General features: G+C 41.5%; 1 protein-coding gene across 2 annotated transcripts; it reads right to left on the bottom strand.

Annotated features, from left to right (window-relative positions):
* Nucleotides 1-1,953: 1,953 nt before the first annotated feature.
* amacr (alpha-methylacyl-CoA racemase) lies at nt 1,954-17,722 on the bottom strand. 2 transcript variants are annotated; one of them, XM_062413166.1, is made up of 7 exons: nt 17,297-17,722; nt 15,973-16,197; nt 15,169-15,425; nt 14,062-14,205; nt 10,971-11,131; nt 5,066-5,252; nt 1,954-2,563 (listed from the first exon to the last, which is right to left on the bottom strand). In XM_062413166.1, the coding sequence occupies exons 2-7, from the start codon at nt 16,026-16,028 to the stop codon at nt 2,154-2,156; spliced, it is 1,215 nt and encodes a 404-aa protein (XP_062269150.1). In that variant the 5' UTR covers nt 16,029-16,197; nt 17,297-17,722; the 3' UTR covers nt 1,954-2,153. The 2 variants fall into 2 exon arrangements, with proteins under 2 accessions (XP_062269150.1, XP_062269151.1); XM_062413167.1 differs by lacking the exon at nt 15,973-16,197.
* Between the last annotated feature and the right edge of the window lie 1,967 nt (nt 17,723-19,689).

The raw sequence follows: 19,689 nt of genomic DNA, 5'->3' as shown, positions 1-19,689 counted from the left end.
CCATGTTGAAGGCCCATCTGCATGCCGAAGTATCCTTGTGCAAGATGCTGAACCCCGAATGGCCCCCCCATAGAATAACAAAATGCTGCGAATAGATGCACTGTATAAATGTGTGTGTGAATGGGTGAATGTAAAACTGTACTGTAAAGTGCTTTGAGTGGTCATCAAGACTAGAAAAGCGCTATATAAATAGAAAACCATTTACCATTTAATTGGAGGAGTTGGGGCTGTGGGGCCTGACTGGGAGCTTGAGAACAAGGAGTGAACAAGCTGTCAATCACATATTATCACGCCCGACCTATACCAAGCTTCATCCTCTATTTGACTCTCAACGGGAGCATAATTCACTGTATTTGCATCATGCTGTACTGCAGAAGATGTTAAACTAGACATGATAAACAAACTCTATGAGAAAATGTTTACTGATGTTATGTATCAAGATAGAAGTAAAGTGATTTTCTTATGGAATAGACTTAGAGAAACTCATCCGTCGCCCCCTGCTGCACATTCGAGAGAACACAGGTTTCAAGCACGTCCCCATGGGTTTCACTTTCCATCTTTACACATAGCTTGACTGAATCAATTACAAGTATTAACATCAATGACATGTTGTTACCGTTCATCCAGGTGACTTCAAACTTGGTGGATTTGTAACTGAAGACATCAGGAAGTGTCGTATAGGTTTTGTGGATGAGGAGCTTTCTAGAGAAATCAAAGGAACAAGAGCTAAACAGACAGATGGAGATTTCTGGAATTAAGTTTTTCATACTTTAATTATTGTTTGAGAGGCAGTGCAAACAGATGAATAAGCTGATCTTATCATTTCTGCCAGAGCGGCTCAAGCCTCTTAGGCTTAGACTTCACTTGTATAAATGTCTTTTAATAAAATATTGATTATTGACTTAAATCACAGCCAAGCTAAAAAAAAACATAATCCTTAGGTCACCTGTTGGTTTTACTTTATCTTTTTTTTATTTCATTCTTTAATAATACTCTATTGCTAGTCTTCATCCGCTGTTCATTTAGTGACCTTGAATTTAAACTCTGCTGAACTGTGTTATCATATTTCCCAGTGTAAAATTACAACACTGTAGAAAAACTTTATTTTTCCTATCTGCACTTCCCTTGTTTATGTATAATAATACCTGTGTAGAATGACAGGTGGCATCAAATTCATATTTCAAAACGTACGTCATTTAATCCTCCCTTTGTCTTTATACATAAACCAGAACCATTTTGTATGTAGTTGAGGCGAATGAAGAGAATAAAAGATTGTGGGAGCTTTGTTGGGTGTGTCCCTTGCTCTCTTTGATCACTCTGTGTTGATGCTGCTGAATTCATGATTAGGATGCTCTTATTAACATATTCATGTTTGGGCTGTCAGACACAGGGAGGAGTGCAGAACTTGATTTGCAGCTAATCAAGATGACCTGGTATGCGCGCACACACTGTCAACCTACTGTGCTGCGGATGAATTTATTATTCTGTTGTCACAACATCAGCAGAAAGAGGCAAGCATAAACAGAGGGAAAGCACAGGAGCTGAGCTGTGAGCTGGGCTCATAGGCTGTACATGAAGATGGACGACCTGACGGATACCTGAAAGTGAGACCAAAGTGATCTGGAGGCTGGCTGCAGTACAGGTCATAAATAACGGCTCCTTCTTGTCAACAGATGGGACATGGACAAAACTAAAAAGTCAAAGAACCCTTCAAAAAAGTGTTTTCTCTGTACAGTGGGAGGAAGTAGAGACATGACGTCCATCTTTATTTACAGTATATGGTCGGCTGGAATAAAAACAAGTGAACATAGAGAAAGTTTCATGTTTAAAGGCTTTGCAGGGCTCATAAAGATTTAATAAGATCTTTTTAAAAATATGTAAAATGCGGGCTTATTACCTGGTTCATGATCATATCGCTCAGTGTGTGAAAGAATGATGGAAAACCAGTAAAGATATGTGCAAAAATTATGATTTATTCATTTGTTTAGTATTTTACTCAGAAGACGGCATTGCACTAAAGGATAGAAAAGGCAGCAGTGAAAATGGTATGATTTATTTATGAACATAGCATAGTTTGAACGGCATCCTCCAGATCAATTATTTATACAAGTTAGAGGATTATTCAGGTCTGGATTTGACTTGTTCTTGTTCCTTTAAAGCTTCGCCTTGGCAGCATTACACTCTACAACCCCAGCTGCGAGCATCTGCTTTATCTCTGCTGATGTAAAGCCGTACTGCTCCAAGACCTCGACCGTGTGTTCCCCGATCCCCGGGTCGGAGGTGAGGCAAGGCACCGCAGGAGTCCGAGAGAGCACGGGGGCTGGGCGGGGGCTTTCCTCCCCGTCGGAGTCCGTCATGAAAGAGGCTCTTTCCTGGTTATGTGGGTGTGAGCTCACCTGGTCGAAAGACAACACAGGTGTCACACAGGCGTCCGTCCCGTCAAAAATCCCGGACCAGTCCGCCTGGGACTTTGAGGCAAAACGCTCTGTGAATATCCGTCGCAGCTCTGGCCAATCACTGAAGCTCATCTGAGAGGGCAACTCTGCAGGGTCCAGCTCTAAACCTGTGAAAAAGGAAATGGAAAATCACGAGTCTATAGCAGGACAGGATGTAACATGACAAATGTCTTAGGTCTCAGAGAAGTGGGCACCTGCTGTTCCATCCTGATAGCCTGTCAAATTTAGAGTGCACAAAGTCGTTCAGGTTGAAGGTAATTTTTTTCCATCTGCGTCAGCAAAGTTCAAGTTATCATTTCTTCCCACGAAGTGCAGAGTATTCACTTAACTGAACCAACATTTTATCAGTGACCACATTTTTTAAACTGTATATTTGCTACATTCTGATGTAGGAATGTCGGTGGGAAGGAACATCATGTGGGATTGAATGTGACAACGTACAGAGGACAGGACCAAGACAGTATATCTGTATCTACCTTACAGAGGTACTGCTTGAATATTTATACATTTGTTTTGTATTACATTATTGAAATTACTTTAGAAAAGCCTTTTGCTGTAATTCATTTCAGTAACGTAGACTGTTAAAGTAAGAGCTGGCGTTTATTTGGTTGTACTGAGAAATTGAAAAGGTAAAAAATTGGAGATATATATTGTAGTGATATCGGTGGTTGCAGGTACTTCCATCAGTGTATCATGTGACAGAGTTTTCTTTTCTCAGTGTACAAAGATGTGCAGTATTTAACGTGTGTTTGTATTTTGGATGTGACATTATCTGTTGTAATTATGAGCAGTGTTCTGAAAAAGTGAACTCATTAAAGAGGTATTAGGTTAGAGCAAGACTCCGGAACATGAAATGATTTGTTTGGGCTGAAGAGAGCCAGCAGTGTGATCCCTTCTGGGGGTGAAGACTGTAGCGTAGAGGTTGAGGGGCTCATGAACCTGTGATACCTGCTCAGGATGCAGAGCATTTCCCAAACAGGCAAACGCTGTAACCATCCCACCACCACCGAGAGGAGAGACTTGCAACATCCCATTCTAAGTAGCTCTGTAGCAAAGCATTGCTGCTCAATAAACATGTTCATCACTGCTAACATTTGCTAAAACTTTGTGTATTGACGTCACTCCTTGCCTAATGAGCATTTTACATTTACGTCTTTCACTGAAGTGTGATTGACATCCTGCAGGTGTCTTCCCTGCTTTTAGAGCTTAACAATGATGGATCCCAGCATGAGACTGGACACAGTGTTCCAGTCCAAACAGCATTTGTTTGGCTACTTCATTAATCTTGTTGCTACTGACTGAATTAACAATCTCATCAATATGTCCATAGTTGTCAGGCAGGTGGGGCACAACTTACTCTAAGCTGACTGGGTTTGTTAATGCTATTCACTTACTCAGGGTAACTCAATAGTGAAACTCCTTCAATCCCCTGGTCGTACAGGGAAGAGAAATAACTGTGTTATCCAATTTATTGAATGACACTTTCCAAAAAGGGGCCCAAAAGTTCAGACACCTGTGATGGAACAGAAGTTATAACCAGAAGTCACAAGGAGGACCTGGATAGCAACTGTGGACGAGGTGTTTTGCGAGAGGATCAACAGTTCGCAAGAGCCAGCACACGTCCACATCCTGAGGGTGAACAGCACCTTCATGCTGCCTTCATGCTGTATGCACATCACAGTATCCTATTGATGCATACATGTCACGTTTCGAACAGTGACCGGTTGCATAGGAAAGGCTTTTTGTTTCAGACGTCAAACTTTAACAATTCTTTCACGGCCAGGCGATGGGGGTTGAAGCGTTTGTTCCTCTCATGCTGTGCCCTCGCTGTGTCCTAGTCGTTCCCCCTTGGGGTTTTCTTATTGTCACTGACATGGCACAGCACGAATTATACAAGCCAGCACTGTAATAGGTTTATATATATTAGAATGCGTCTCCACATGTGATAGCTTACCTCCCTGCTCTTTATGCAAATAACCATGTGTACCCTGTCTGTTCACAAATAGCAAATGATGTTGCTTTTGTCCACTAATTGCTATGACCGATGTGTTCTTTGTCAACATGTGTGTGTCTGTGTGAAGGGAGAGAAAGAGCGAGGGGGACAGCTAAGTGATGAGCGGCATCAGATAGCAAATGTTACCCTTTTTGAAGAAGAAAATCTAAATCAATATGCGGCGGTCAGTGTTAATATTGTGGTGGTGGCCACAGATAAGAGAAGAGTAAAAATACATTGGGTCCACTGGGACTGTAGCCGGACAGAGGACGTCAGCTGAGTAGGTGGTCCGTCGATTGTGGACCAGGACACATTACAATCAATCAAATTGTATTTGGGTAGCCCATATTCACAAATCATAATTTGCGTCAGGGATTTTTTACACGGTGGGCCTTCCTCTTTCCTTAACCCTCGAGTACGGCTAGCAAGAAGTACCGAAAAAAACCTGCAGAGAGAGCCCCATGTGAAGGATCCCTCTCCCAGGACAGACAGCAGGGGAATAGTATGGAACAGAGCACGTCAACAAAATAACAACATTTACATCGAGCATGTGTGTCAGGAACAGGATCCCACAAGTTTATTCCAGATATTCACTGCATATTTGTATAATACTCACCTTGCAGTAGCTGTGTGTAGAACTGTGGTTCTATGGCACCCACAGCCATGAATTTTCCATCTGCAGTCCGGTACGTATCGTAGAACGGCGCTCCACTGTCCAACATGTTCTCCCCTCTAGGGCGGTCCCACATCCCAATACGACGAGATTTCCATATAAAAGAACCCACATAGGCAGCTCCTTCCACCTGAGTGCAGAGGAGGAGAGGAGAAGGAGAGAACACAAGGTCAGAGAAGATTTGGATTAAATTAAATTATAGCATAATATATAAAATTATACTTTCTATGGAAAGTGAATATAAAGCGCCCTGTGTACGCTAAAAAGAAGAGCTGTTCATTTAGTTATTCATGTGTTACTCTGCAGGCTGCCATAGCCGAACAAGGAGGGTATTTCTGTGTGTGTGCGCGTGTGTGTGTGTGTGTGTGTGTGTGTGTGTGTGTGTGTGTGTGTGTGTGTGTGTGTGTGTGTGTGTGTGTGTGTGTGTGTGTGTGTGTGTGTGTGTGTGTGTGTGTGTGTGTGTGTGTGTGTACGTGTGCAAAGTAACTCAAGACATGGATGGATTTCACTTACTTATGATTAACTTGTGGTGCGGCTTGGTCAACTGATAAGTTCAATAAACACATGGTCTGAAAAGCCCATTTACCGAGATATCACTGCCGGTAAAAGAGCTTCTTTGGCAATCTAGAGCCTTTATTGATTCACATTATTTCCCCAATATATGACAAGTGACGTCATGAAGAAGTCACAGAGGAAACCCTAAATCCCAAAAGCATTTTGGAAGTAGAATGGCACTCAGTAGAGCACATACCTCAGCACAGGCAGCTTAAATTCAGCACATTGCACAAACTCATAGATCAGAGGACCATAATTATGCCTATAATAAAAAAAAAAAATCCTTTCACAAAGCTAGAGGGAATCGCTAGAGTCGTTTCTGCATAATCCAGCTAATTGACAGAACAAGCAAATGCAGATAAAACCCTAGTCATCTCGGTGGAGGTAATTATACCATCCTTTATGACATAATACACAAACTGAAGCTTATATACTGTAGATTCAAAAATATATTTTGGGATCATATGGTAGGAATGAAATAAGAAGGTCAGAAAATGATGTCATATCATATATTTGTTTGACATTGCAAGATTTGCAAGACATTTTTCAACATTTTCACCAACTTCTCAGAGAATAATTCATGGCTCTTGATGGAAAAAAGAATCTGACACATTTAGGCGACTGATATCTATAAGGGTGTGAAATGTGCTGCAGCTTGATTTAATCGAAGGTCACTGTTGGGCAGAATTATACGCGCTCTATTCATTCATTCATTCATGCATACATACATACATACATACACAAGAGTAATCTCAATAAAAATGCAAACAACCTCCTGTGTTCTATTACATACATTTTCACAGTGTAGCAGAACTTGATATGCTTGAGTGGATTCCAGCAGCAGATCAAACAAGCAAAAGATTTGTGAGTATATAATATACCCAGACGGTGAAATGTCAAGCTGCTGTAATAACAATAGGCTGTGGCCCTGGTTCAATACTTAGGAAAGATTGGAAAAATACTGCATTTCAGGAACTATTCATTCTCCTGACATTGACTGGGTTCTCGTCAATGTCTTTGAGTCTTTCATATGTTCACAAACATCTCTGCTGCAGCTGCTCAATCCATGAAAACACCTCGATCAGACCAAGGTTTATCAAGTGCAGATTCAAATGATGCTCTTGCTTTGATTTCCCCGGTGGGACAGTGAAAAAAAATAGCAAAAATCACTGTCCCTGAAAGAGTCAAGATGTCGTTCTATGCCGCACCCGAGCGAGGCTGCAGGACTATTTTCACACGTGCTGTTGCTGAATGCAGCCCATTCAAATCACTCTAGCCTGTGGCGTGCGTGCTACTTATCGAAAGAACTGAAGACCAGTCAACAGAAGGTGGGGGGGTGTAAATGTCTGAAGAAGCAGCACACACTGGACTTTATAATGGCTCAATTACTTTGTACTTAACTTGCTCCTCCGTGACTCATCAGGGACAAAGCACGGAGGGGGAAAGAGCTCTGACACTGGTCAGCACCTCTTAAGGGAATAATAAGCACGCCTACTTGGACAGAAAAAGGCAATAATCTAGTAGCTAACATTTGCTGTTAATTAACAGAATGTGACTTATAGCAATTAACATGGACAAAGGTACATTCAATATTCTGTCTCTTTTCAATCTAAAAAAAAATGGTGAAATAGTGAAATATCTGGTTCTTTAGCTGCTAATGCTCCACAGTAACCGTGCCTATCTGCTGGTTGGTAATGTGAAGGTGTACAGGGACATCTTAGAGCTGTTATTTTTTGGGAGGGCTGAAATCCCCTACACACTTTGCATCTAAATGTGCTAAAAGGTGTGAGTTAAGGTTTAGATATGAGTGTCAGTCTTGTTTTAAACTTGCTCAGTGGGTAAACTACCTTGTGTTCTGCCAATGCACTGGCATACTGGGGTGGCTCTCTCATGTCTTCAGGATGAAGGATTGCTGAGTGGACTGTATTAATATAATTAATAACGTTCTTTCTTTAAGGGCTCAGGTGGCGCTGTCAGATCTTTGGAGCACATTGTGTTAAAAACGTGTGCTCAGCCCTGAAGCGTCATGTTTGATAGTTTTGACACAGATGGTGCAGTAATTACGATTGCATCTGACTATGAAAGTGAAATGTTTACGGACAACATATTGGTTTTCTACCAAAATAATTGGTGTTGCTGTATAATTTCTATTTGTAGCAGCTACATTGTTTTAATGCCTTTTTGAAGTTGTGGGGACTCACAACACTTGATTAAGGTTTGGGAAAGAGGTTTAAGCTATTATGAGGTTTAGAAGAGAAAATCTTCCTAGTGAAACATATTTATCTGTTTATTTATCTATATTACATATTTTAACTGTAACCATGATCTTTCCCTACAGGACCCTGGTCTCTTTAATAACACTCCAGCACTCTATTCACGCACCATCTAGCCCAAATACTTCATTGCGATTCTGCAGAGGTTCATTAAAAAAAACTGTTTTGTTTTCCTCAATGGGTTAAAGATGATGTTTCCAACGCTGATTCCTGCCAGGTATCATTTTTGAATTAATTTCCTAAAAAAGTGTGGGCTCTTGATTAATTCATTGTTGTGTGCACACTGTGTAAACTCTCAATCTCACTGGGGTGAGGCCTGTTATAAAGTAATTTTAACAGGAGGTGAGGGAATAATGGTAAATATGAATTAATTAAATTACTTAACAATAAAAAATAACCTAAAAGGGTCCTCAGTAGAGTGTGTACCTCCTCCACAGAACATTCCAATTAAATTCAAGCAAGCCGCAGTAAAAAGGAACCCAGAAATATATTAGTCCTCTAAATATGACAAAGAAACCAACCCGTGGACAGGGGTGAAAACATAACCTCTTCGGTGGAGGAAATAAACAGTATCTTAATTTACTTTTATGTCTGACAATCTCTGCAAAAAGTGAATATTATAAATCCTATGAAAGTTCAAATTCAAGGCAGTGCTGTTATATTGAAATGCAAAAGTTTGTACCTGATAAAGTGGCTGAAAAGTGACTCCAGGAAGAGAGATCTGAAGCCACATATTGTAATTACATCATCGACTGTTTCACTCAGACCCCGTGGGCGAGTCTAATGAGTCAGATAAAAGACCTGATGCAGACGTCCTGTAGGTGGTCGAAAGCATTAAACTGTATCTGGTAGTGTTTAATATGCAGTTTATGCCTTACCACCTATCATGCTGGGAAAATCATTATAAAAATGAGAAGAACTGGCATAGATCTGAGGGAACAAGGTGGAGAGTCCAAAGGTTCCAGAGACAGCAAACTTGGAGATGTAGCTTTTATCTGATCACTAGAGGCAACACTTCCCACGCTCAATTATGAATATTTATATTAAATAAAGTAATGCAAGCTTTAAAAATTGAAAGTCAGTTGTAAAGAAACAAAAAATAGATAATAAGTTGTCAGTACAGTGTGTTCTATCTATCATTTAAAGGGGGGGGGGGGGGGGGGGGGGTGGCAGTAAAACAGAAACTGAATTCTGCATAAATACTGTATTCATCATAACCAAACAAAAGTTCACATGCTCTATATACAACTATATAAAGCACATCCACGTAAATGTATTTTGTATACTGCTATATATAAACTAGGGTGTTTAAGTCCAAGTGACAACTGACTAGTGGCAGAATAATTGGACTATGAGCAGAAAGTTACGGTCATCGGACTGGAAGGTCGCTGGTTCGATTCCTCGCTGTGACAATACACCATACCTGCCAGGACAACACCCGGATCTGTTCCAAAGTCCAAAGAGCACTCTCCCTACCCCCACTGTCTAAGTGCCCCTGAGCAAGGCACCTTACTCCCCTAACATCTGCTCCCCGGGCGCTGTGCATGACTGCCGACTGCTCTGGGTGTCCTGTGATGTTCACCAGACGGGACAAAAGCAGAAGACAAATTTCCCCACTCTGCATATTGTGTGTGTGTTTGGGATCAATAAATGTATCTTATCTTATCTTATCAAAATTTGAGGTAAGAATTGAGATTTCATCCAAAAACATATTTTACGGGGCCACCGTGATTGTGACCTTTGACCACCCAAAGCGTTTCCCATTAACCATCCAGACTGTGGTGTCTGATGTTTTTTCCCGTCCATGCAGACGGTCAGACCTCGTAGTTTCCGCTGCAGTAGTGGAACCAACGCAGTTCCTTATCACACACGATAACTTATCTTTCACTCTTCACTCCGTGTACCTGCTGCACGCGAGAGAGGCCTTTGGGCGCAGACACTCCCATGACTGCCATATTGGAGAGATTATGTGGGAAACATTGCTAATTGAACATTTGTTGCCATTTGGAAGGATTCTCTCAATGTGTTGTTAAGATAACACGTTATAGAGCAAAAAAAGGGGGGTTTGTGAGGTCACAGTGACCTTGACTTTGAAATCTAAATTAGACTCATGTTTTTTTTTGAATTGACGTGAATGTTTGTGGCAGAGGTAATGAGATTCCCTACTGGTGTTTCCGATACATCACGTTGACAAGAACATGAGGTCTCCATCGACCATTGGCCCCCGAATTGGAATAAGTTCATCTTTGAATCCAACTGAAAATGTTTTGGCAAATTGGATGAATCACTAAAATGTGATGTATGGATGGAAAGACAATCACAAAACATAATGCCTCTGGTCACACGGCTGTCGCTGGTACAGAGGCAGATAAAGAGGGAATTACTGAGAGTTTTTCCGAAATTGTAACTTCCCAGCTTTTTTTTAGCCAGTGGAGGTCAGAAAGCAGAATTCACACACATTTCAAATAGCTTCACCAAGGGCTTTTTAAATTATCCAAAATAAATTATCAGAGTCTCAAAGTCTGCGGCAGCGTAGTGCCCCATCGCCTCAAAATATCCTACACTGCAATACAGAATAAACATTGTTTGGGTAATTACTTCTGATGCTTTTCTGAATTGTAAACTCTTGCCTCGGAGGAGCATAAAGTTCTTTGTGTTGTTTGATGAATCTTCCACTTGGTTTACACTTATCCTCTCACTGGTACCCGTAGCAGTACAGCCCCATTAACGCAGCACCTTGCATACAGTCTGTGTGCAGGAGGGCGGCTGTCAGTTTGATTGTGGCCTGACCCCGGCCCGAAGCATTCCCCGTCTGCTTTTTATGCAAAGCGTCTCCACTGTAAATTTCTTAAGGTGCATTTTTGCTGACACCAGTCGAAAAAAATACCTTAGCATATTTGGGGAAAGTTAAAAGAAGACAACGTATCTATCCGTGTTTCTATAAAAACAACACGTTCTGTGGAGCCGTTGGTGAATCAGTGCCACAGCACACGTTTACTACAATCTGATAATGTGTTTACCATGCTCGCATCGATGATCTGTCCTTTCCCAGACTTTGTCCTCTCCAGCAGCGCCAGGACAATCCCCAGGGCGCAGGTCAGGCCACCGCCTGCAAAGTCTGCTACCAGATTCAGTGGAGCGTAGGGCTTCTCCCCGCTGCGACCCAGCAGGGATAAAAGGCCTGTTGGGGAAAAGAGAAGAGAAGAGCTTAACACAAAGTGGAACGACAGCCTCGCAGGAGGAAGAGTAATTGAATTGTGGCCAGACCAATAAAAAGGAGAATCAGTTAGTCGTAAGTGCCTGATTGAAACCGGGAGAGGGGCAAATAGAAACTGAGGGAAAAACAAAAACAAGGCAAGGTTATCAGCCCCTGAGAACAGAAATGTTTTTATTGTGAATAAGGCAGCGAAGCTCTAACAGGACACAATTGTAAACAACACCGTCTAAGATTTGATATTTATCAACCACATAAGTAAAGTGCCGTCTACTTAACTTGAACTTTCTTTACTTTCTTCTACTCTGGGAGTGAAAGATGTAAACTAACTCTGGCAGGTGTCTGCAAAAACCTTGCGGCCCCTCTACTTTAAACCTCTTTTACACTAAAATCAGCAGGTATGCGTAGGTTCCTTTAAACCCGGGGAAACACAGCGAATAACTTGTTTTCAGTTGTCAGGGGAGAGAAGTTTGTCTTTCGGATTATTTCCCACAGTGACTTGTGTTCAAGGTCAAGAATGCACCACATTCCTACAAAATAACTCATTCTGTATTCCCATATGTTTATTTATAGTTATTGATTACCGCTCTGAATATTACTATTGTAAAATTTAATAATTGATCTTAAAATGTCACAAGCTTGTTTTCAATGTATTAGCCGAATGAAGGTAGCCTGGATGCCAGACGAACTTAGCCCCTCCTACAACATTTGAGGTCGGAAAGTTCGGTCTGGAGTCGCTCCGTTGGGGAGAAATTATGCCCGGTTCGAAAGTGACCGGACCAATCAGATTGTCAGGGCGGGCTTTATACGATTATGGACAGATGATCAACGGTAACGTAATCAACCACGTCATCAAAGTGCCCTTGGGTTGAATTCGTTTTCAACAAACATGCCTGCCGCTGGAGAGCTGAGATGTGTAGATGCTGCCATTGAGTCTGTTTCAGAAGACATCGACAGCGCATTCATTTTGAAAGAGGAACAGAGAACGTGGAGGCGACGCCAAAGCACCGCGCTAATCCCTATCGCCCCGGCGCTTGGCTGTTCACACCGGACACTGAAGCGACGCTGGACCGCCGGGCAGCTCTAATAATATCCCCCGTTGATCCAGTAGATTAAAAGCATATACTTACTTGTTGCTCCAACATTAAGCAACAGCGTCCCAACATTTGTCTTTTTTGGTGTTGTCTTTATACAACATGTTCCGAGGATCATACAACTCACTGCACTTCTCCACTTCAATTATCAATTTAATGTCATCCATGTTTAAGAACGTCTCCACTGTTTGCTCCGTTAAATGTCTGGTGTCGGGGGTAAATTACGTATTCTCCACTCAAGCCTATGTGGAGAATACGTAGCCCCCCCCCCCCCCCCCCCCCCTCTCTCGTTTTATCTTTATTACTGCTTGTGTGGCTGTAGTGGATGGGCAGAGGAGGACATTTAATAATGTCAATGGTAAAATTAAAACTCCCGGACAACAGAAGGGGACTTCAAAGTATGGGATGCATATTTCATCATTTATGTCATATAAAATATGTCATCAATATAGTTTAAGATCGTTTCTCCGTGGGTTTCCCGGCGCGATACACTCGCGTCAAGTGCAAAGAATAGTCTAGACACCAAAACGATCGCTGCACGGCGCTTCAGCCTCCAGGGAGACCCGCACAAAGGTTTAACATGGGAGTGGATAGGAGCCAGCTGTTATTTAAGGCTTAGCTGCGCTTAAGAGTCGCTTCAGAGTCCGGTGTGAACCCTGCGTTAGTAAATAACTCACAATGAGTCGCTTAACATACGTCACATACTACGTTGCTCTGATTGGTTGAAGGTCTATCCAATTGAGACAAGAGGCTTTTTCTTTTCTGGTTCGGTTGAAACACGCCCCTTTATCACAGCCCAATGGAGCGGTATCAGACTCACATTCAGGCTAGAATGAAGGTCATTTTTAAAGCAAAACTTCCTATTGGGGTTGCCCGGTGAATCAACAACTGACGGAAACATTTATAATGGGACAAACAGACTTTATCAGTATATATAAGGAAAGTATAAAAAGGGAAAACAAACCCTCATTAAAACCTTTAGGTTTGTAGTTGTGAGGGCTGGGTCGGATAAAGGGGCTTGTCCTGGTTTACTGAATAGCTTTCATTATTTAAACTCAGTGAGTATTCAGAAAGTATTCCTCGCTTTGGCTTTGAAATAACAATATGGCTGGGGTACCTGCATAACACAGTGGTACCTGAAGAGATGTACATATATGTACGCATAAGAATTTGTTTTTTGTTATCAAATATACATTGTCACCGGAACATCATCCGCGCTTCACAAATGGTCACGTCTCGGACAATCCAGGAAAATATCCAGAACCAATATTCCGGACGTTTCCTCGATTTTTCCGGCCGTTTTCAGAGTTCATGTCTGGAAACAGCTTCAACGTGTCATGCACTTAATGAATATTTCACTCAGTTTTTAGCTTTGAGTTATATACAAATTTTAAGTTGTAAACTCATGACGGGATTCAAAAGAGCTTAACTACAATAAGTAGATTTGAATTTGACAAAATCAGCCTGTGTGAACTTTCCAAAAGTCAGGTTTTAAAATGTCGGTGTTTCCAAAAAAGTCAGGCTTAGTGCAGAAGTGATTAGACAGGTACAGGGAGAAATCAAACCATGTGAAAGAAAAGGTTGAATTCCTGCAGAGAGTCAGTAGAGAGTTTATTGTGTTGACATTTGAGCAGGAATTCAGTCTTTTTATTTCACACGTTTCCTAGGGTTATTAAAAAACCAAGAACGGTGACAGTGAGTCACACCCTTCTTTTCATCCGTATGAATACCTGATGCTGTTCCATGAACCTGCGATCTAATGTAATATCGGTGAGTATTGAGTCTCCACAAGTGTGTTATTACCCGACATGGCGAGGTAGTTGATGTCATGCCCAGCTGCAGTGGCATAGGAGCCACTCTGTCCATATCCAGTCAGCCGAGCGTAGATCAGACGAGGGTTCTCCTTGAGCAGCTCCTGAGGTCCGAGGCCCAGCTTCTCCATCACACCTAGGCCGAGACAAGGAAGATGTGAAAATATAAATGTTATCTCCATGATGAAGATCATAGAGCATCTGGGTATACGCTGGCTCTCTATCGGTTTAAACCAGGTCGTCGTAGCCTCGCTTTAGATCTTGGATTCATACAATTTTCTTTCTTCTAAAGTCTGTGAAATGTGACAGAATATGCATCATCATTAAATATGACATTCTCTTCTCGGGTGGATTCATTTAGACTATTTGAGCATGAAACAAGCAACAATTTAAGGAAAGGCTAAAAACATTACTGTGAATCTTTATCTGTGGAGGGGGGCCATGATCCCAAGCTGGGAAAATATCAATGAAAAAGACTCATTTAAACTAAGCAAGGCGATCTTCTATCTTCCAGTTCTCGCCATCTCTTGACTTGACCAGCTCATTTTCTCTTTTCATCTCATCACAACCGGACATCTTGCACCAATCATCTGTCAGCTGTCATAGTTTCAGATGTTCTCTCTCCACTCTCTGTCATTCAGCTGTCGGCTCAGCTGAATGACAGCTGAGTGACGTAAACTCAGCTGTCAGAATATGGACAGAGTGCACCCCCCCCCCCCCCCAACCCACCCATTCCTGCACCATGCCGAGACGTCCCTTTCACCCATCCAATCAGAAGCCCCTCATGAATCTCCTTGAAAAGCAATGCACATAATTCATAGGCCTGCTTCCAAGGTGTTCTGCTTCCCTCTGGGGTCTTAGTCTATTCCTCTGTTCACAATCCATTTGATTTCAATCTAATTGACTTAATTATTATTTGTTCCTCTACAACTCTCTCCGGATTTAACTTGTATAGAGTAATTAAAGCTATTTCCAACTCGAGCAGTTACAAAATGTTACACATCAGTAATAGCGAACAACGTGATGTATATGATTATACTGTACTTTGGCCCTAAAAAAGGACTTTGCTTTAGGGTCACGTAAGCGCCAGGGGACTGACCTTTACGATAGGGCTCCAGGACCACATCAGACTGGACGCAGAGCTTCCTCAGCAGGTCTACGCCCTTCGGAGTCTTCAGGTTAATGGACACAGATAGCTTCCCCCTCGCCTGTGTGTCCAGAGCCATGGCGACCTTGGTCCGGTCCACACGGATCACCTTGGCCCCGAAGTCGGCCAGGATCATGCCACAGAACGGTGCTGGAGCCAGGCCCGCCAGCTCGATTACTCTCACACCAGCCAGCGCCATGATGAACGGACTACAGGGTAGAATATAAGAAACACCTCTGAGTACAATGTAACACAATGCAACACCACAGTTAGGAATTTCACAAGTAAATACTATTATTAATGGGAGGTTTCCACAGCAAAATATTTTTTTACAAATAGCTGAAACAAACAATTATCCCCATGACAGCAGCCCTCTATTCTGCCCTGAGCCTCGGGTTGCCTTGTGTGTGTTCCTTGATAATTGCCTCTGTGCGAGCTTGTTAGACCGAACGCTCCTATTGTAGATATATTTGTATTATAGTATAGTATTTTGTATTATTTGGGGTATATAACATGTGCCTTTAAAAAGTACGAATACTTGGCACCCAGACCAGGTAAGAAAAAATAAATGTGTAGTATTGTCCAACCAGTGAAGGCTGAATACTTAAATACTATAATATATATATATATTTTTTATAGTGTTTTGATGCAGGTTGTTGACTTGCAAAGGGTTCATGCATTATGTATTCAAACGCAGGGCTAAGATATTTCAAAATCTGTTGTTGCGAGTCCAGGGAATCCTGTATCCGCATCTACCAGAGGGTAGGAGAGAGATCAAGGCGTTGAGGGCGTGTAGTGTTCATTATGATCATAATGGGATTCCCCAGGCACCACTGGGTGTTAATCTCCTGCAGGCCGGACAGTGCGGACCCAGTGATGTGCTCTGTGTGCTGCGCACCACCCTCCCAGGGGCCTTGGGATCCAAAGCAGAGTTTCCAAGAAGAGATGAATCAACGAGAAGCTCTTGAACTGAGAGGATTGCTGTGCAGATAGACATCTCTTTGTTAGTTAGATCGTTTTGAGTGAGAGTCGAGTTTATTTACAAGCTAAAAAAAAAATGAGGGTGGCGTCTGGGTACAGCATGCAGGGACAGGACATGACCTAAACACTCTCCTGTGGATAATATCTAATAAATGTTTGTGTTAAGTACATCAACACTGGTGCAGGCCGTTATCCCCAGAGCTCTCGAATCTAATTATCTTTCCATGTTGACATTCGTCTGCATCTGTGTATGTCACCTCTTTTTTCATCCTGAGGTAATCCTACTCTGATCCGTCCACTCGCTCACTGTGTATTTTCCAAATTTGTTCCTTCTGTATTCTCACATGGGCTCACTGACTCATTGCCCTAAACTTTTTCTTGGGCAGGAAAAGTTCAGGAAAATGTCTGGAGAAAGAGACTTGGACATTTCCTTCGTCAAATGAGATCGGACTTCAGAAATGCTGGTGGTTTAAAGACAAATGGTGGTCACACCAAATACTGATATACTGCACTACAAGGTAAAGTGGTTTTTTTTTTTAAAGCATCCTCACTTTTCTCTTTGCAGTTTGCAACCTGCTGTAGAAAAAAGAGCAAACACAGAGAAGTTATATTTTATGGTTTTCTATCGTTTCACCTACAGCTGCAGGGACTTTAAACCTGAGTAAAGTTCAAGTCAGCTATCTCACTTTATTAGGTCCAAAGTGACAGACTTTAAGAAGTGCTGCAGAGGTTTGTTTAGAACCCTGTTTGTTCAAATAGTTTATTATTTTTAAAAGGATTATAAAAGACACATGCACTTAAATGCAAACTGCTCTCCTGCAGATGTTTTTAACAATGTAATATTGTTGTGTTAATTGCCAAAAGAAAGTTTGAGAGGAAACCAATGTTGCATGTTAGAGCAGTATTATTATGGCAGTAAACATATAGCAGTGAGTCAAAGTGAAGCCTCTGACCACAGTTCAGTCTCACCTGTGTTTACAAGTAGAGGACAAGACTCCTTTGCTAGGAGGTGGACTGTTTGTTTGTTTACATGTTATTAGACTATATAAACATATAGCAGGGAGTCGAAGGGAAGCCTCTGACCACAGCTGAGTCTTACCTGGAATTATAAATGGAGGGCAGGACTCCTCTGCTGCAGGTTTACAGCACGTACTGTTATTGTGAGTCTGCTGAAGGTGGAGTGATCTGGATCTGTCACAGTCCCGGCGGAGGAGCACAAGGTAGCGACTCAACCACCGCACACATACAGCTGACGGTGACACACGCTTCAAACAGCTACTATCGATCAATCCGCAGTTTGAGGCACTCACTTCCGCTACACAACAAGTGGTGGAGCCACAGCCTCCCAGTGACCTCTGGTTTCATTCGGGCTCTTCTGTCCCCCCAGTTCTGCTCAGCTATCGTGCTTCTGGATATAAACAGCTGGAGGTTGAACCGGAGACTCCGTGGTGTCGATACCCAGAGCCGACTCCGCCGACACGGGAGTTATTCGGTCGGCGCCGGTGAGGGAATAAAGTGCACCCTGTTCCTGCGTGACTGCCGTGACGTCAGCGCGATGGTGGAGAGGCTTCTGGGAAATTGAGTCTTTTATGATTTCACTTCACTCCAATTAAGAGAGAGAAACATATTTGACTAAAGCTACTTCTATTATGCCGATTTGAGAAAAACAGCACATTTAATTACCTTTATAATGATTTTGATACATAATTGATGTAATGAAATTAAACTTAAATATTAGATAAAATTTGGAAAATCTGGATTTGCTGAATATATCATATCATCGATTGCATAAGATTTGATTAACTTCCAAGAGCTAATAACAACATATTAACACATAATACAGTATAAATCATATATATATATATATATATATATATTTAATGATACTGTCATGTTAGAGCAGTTGGAACAAGCTGCCACGAGACATTTCCTTGGGATAAATAAAGTCTTATCTTATCTTATCTTATCTTATCTCGTCCCTTTCCCCTAAAATATATTAACATATTTATATAATTTATAACTTGATAACACATAGTAAATAAGCCAATATCTGAAGTGCATGTGATAATTAAAAATCACTTTAAAACCAACAAAAATCCCTTCACTTAAGACTGATGTACTGGGCATCGGCTTTGTTCAGACCTGGTATTAACATCTGTCTGAGGTGATTTGATTGAAGGTGGACGGCTGTAAATACAGATGTGAATGCACCAGGAAGCATCAAAGAACCATTTAAGATCATGCGGTGACATTGTTGCGTCCTGGCCAGCATTGAAGGATCGGCAATACTCATCTGACATCCTCTGACCTGCAACCGTTTCATCATGAACACAGAATATTTTTACACTTTGTACTGTTTTCACATATCTTGATTTATTTGTGTCCTCGACCACAACATCAACACTGACCAGCACATAATGATTTTCCATTTTTCTATTGCTTTTTACTTTTCTTTCATCAAAGTAAAAGCCACACGCAGTGCATTGATCCGCTCAGCATCTCCTTGCCCCCTCTCTCTCTCTCTCTTCACACAAGCTCATTTCTGTCAGTGGACCAATATGTCTTTGTCAGACTGACTCAAAAGAGCATCACAAGTATTTGCGACCAGAAATTAATTACGTGTTTATTTTCCGTACAGAGCAGGAGAGTGATTTCAGTGACAAGTGTTCACAAAGATGCATGTGGAGACACGTTCTCATGCCACGTGGGAACTGATGAGCTGTGCATACGTTGATTATTATTTTTAAATGGGTACATAGAGTGCATTCAAAAAGACAGTGATGCCCTTCAGCCCTTTTTCTGTTTTATTTGATAAGATCAGAAAAGTTAGAAAACGATCCATGTGAAATAAATAAGTAAATAGATAAAACAAATAAATGATTTTTCACAGAAGAAGAAAAATTGACCCCAGCAAAGGAAAAACAATCACTGACCTTTCGGTGATTTTGTATATTCAGGAAGTAACATTTTAAACAATTGAAGTGATGAGGAGTGCGAATAACTTTAATTATTCTGTACCCTGGCATATCGCAACGTGATCTATTTTCACTTGTTCAGTGGATGGTATTCATAAAACTTAGTGGTATAATTATTACTCTGCAGTGTATCTCCAAGTGAGATTTAAGGCTGATTGGTCAGAGATCAAGTCGACAATAATGTGATAATGATAATTATACATTCTCCAAGATATCTACTTAAATAATAGATCCAGAGAGATAAACCAAAAGTTATACTGGTCAGGAAATGAGTGCCCATCATTTGATATCACTCCAGATATATCTGCATCCCACATGACTATAGTCACGACCCTAAGGATTCTATAGATACTAAACTCATTTCAGATTATATGTTGGTATGATCATGTGGCAATGCAATATCATAAAGACCTCACCATGGCATTACTGCAATATTAAAAGGTTTTATTGCTTGAACTGGGTATTTTCAGCGTGTGCTGGGTATGTCTCCCTCCCTGATGTTTTTCATTTCATTTCA

Source organism: Platichthys flesus, chromosome 19, assembly GCF_949316205.1.
Source record: "Platichthys flesus chromosome 19, fPlaFle2.1, whole genome shotgun sequence".
Lineage (NCBI taxonomy): Eukaryota > Metazoa > Chordata > Actinopteri > Pleuronectiformes > Pleuronectidae > Platichthys > Platichthys flesus.
The sequence above is the reverse complement of the archived record's forward strand: the minus strand, read 5'-3'. Positions and strand labels throughout refer to the sequence as shown.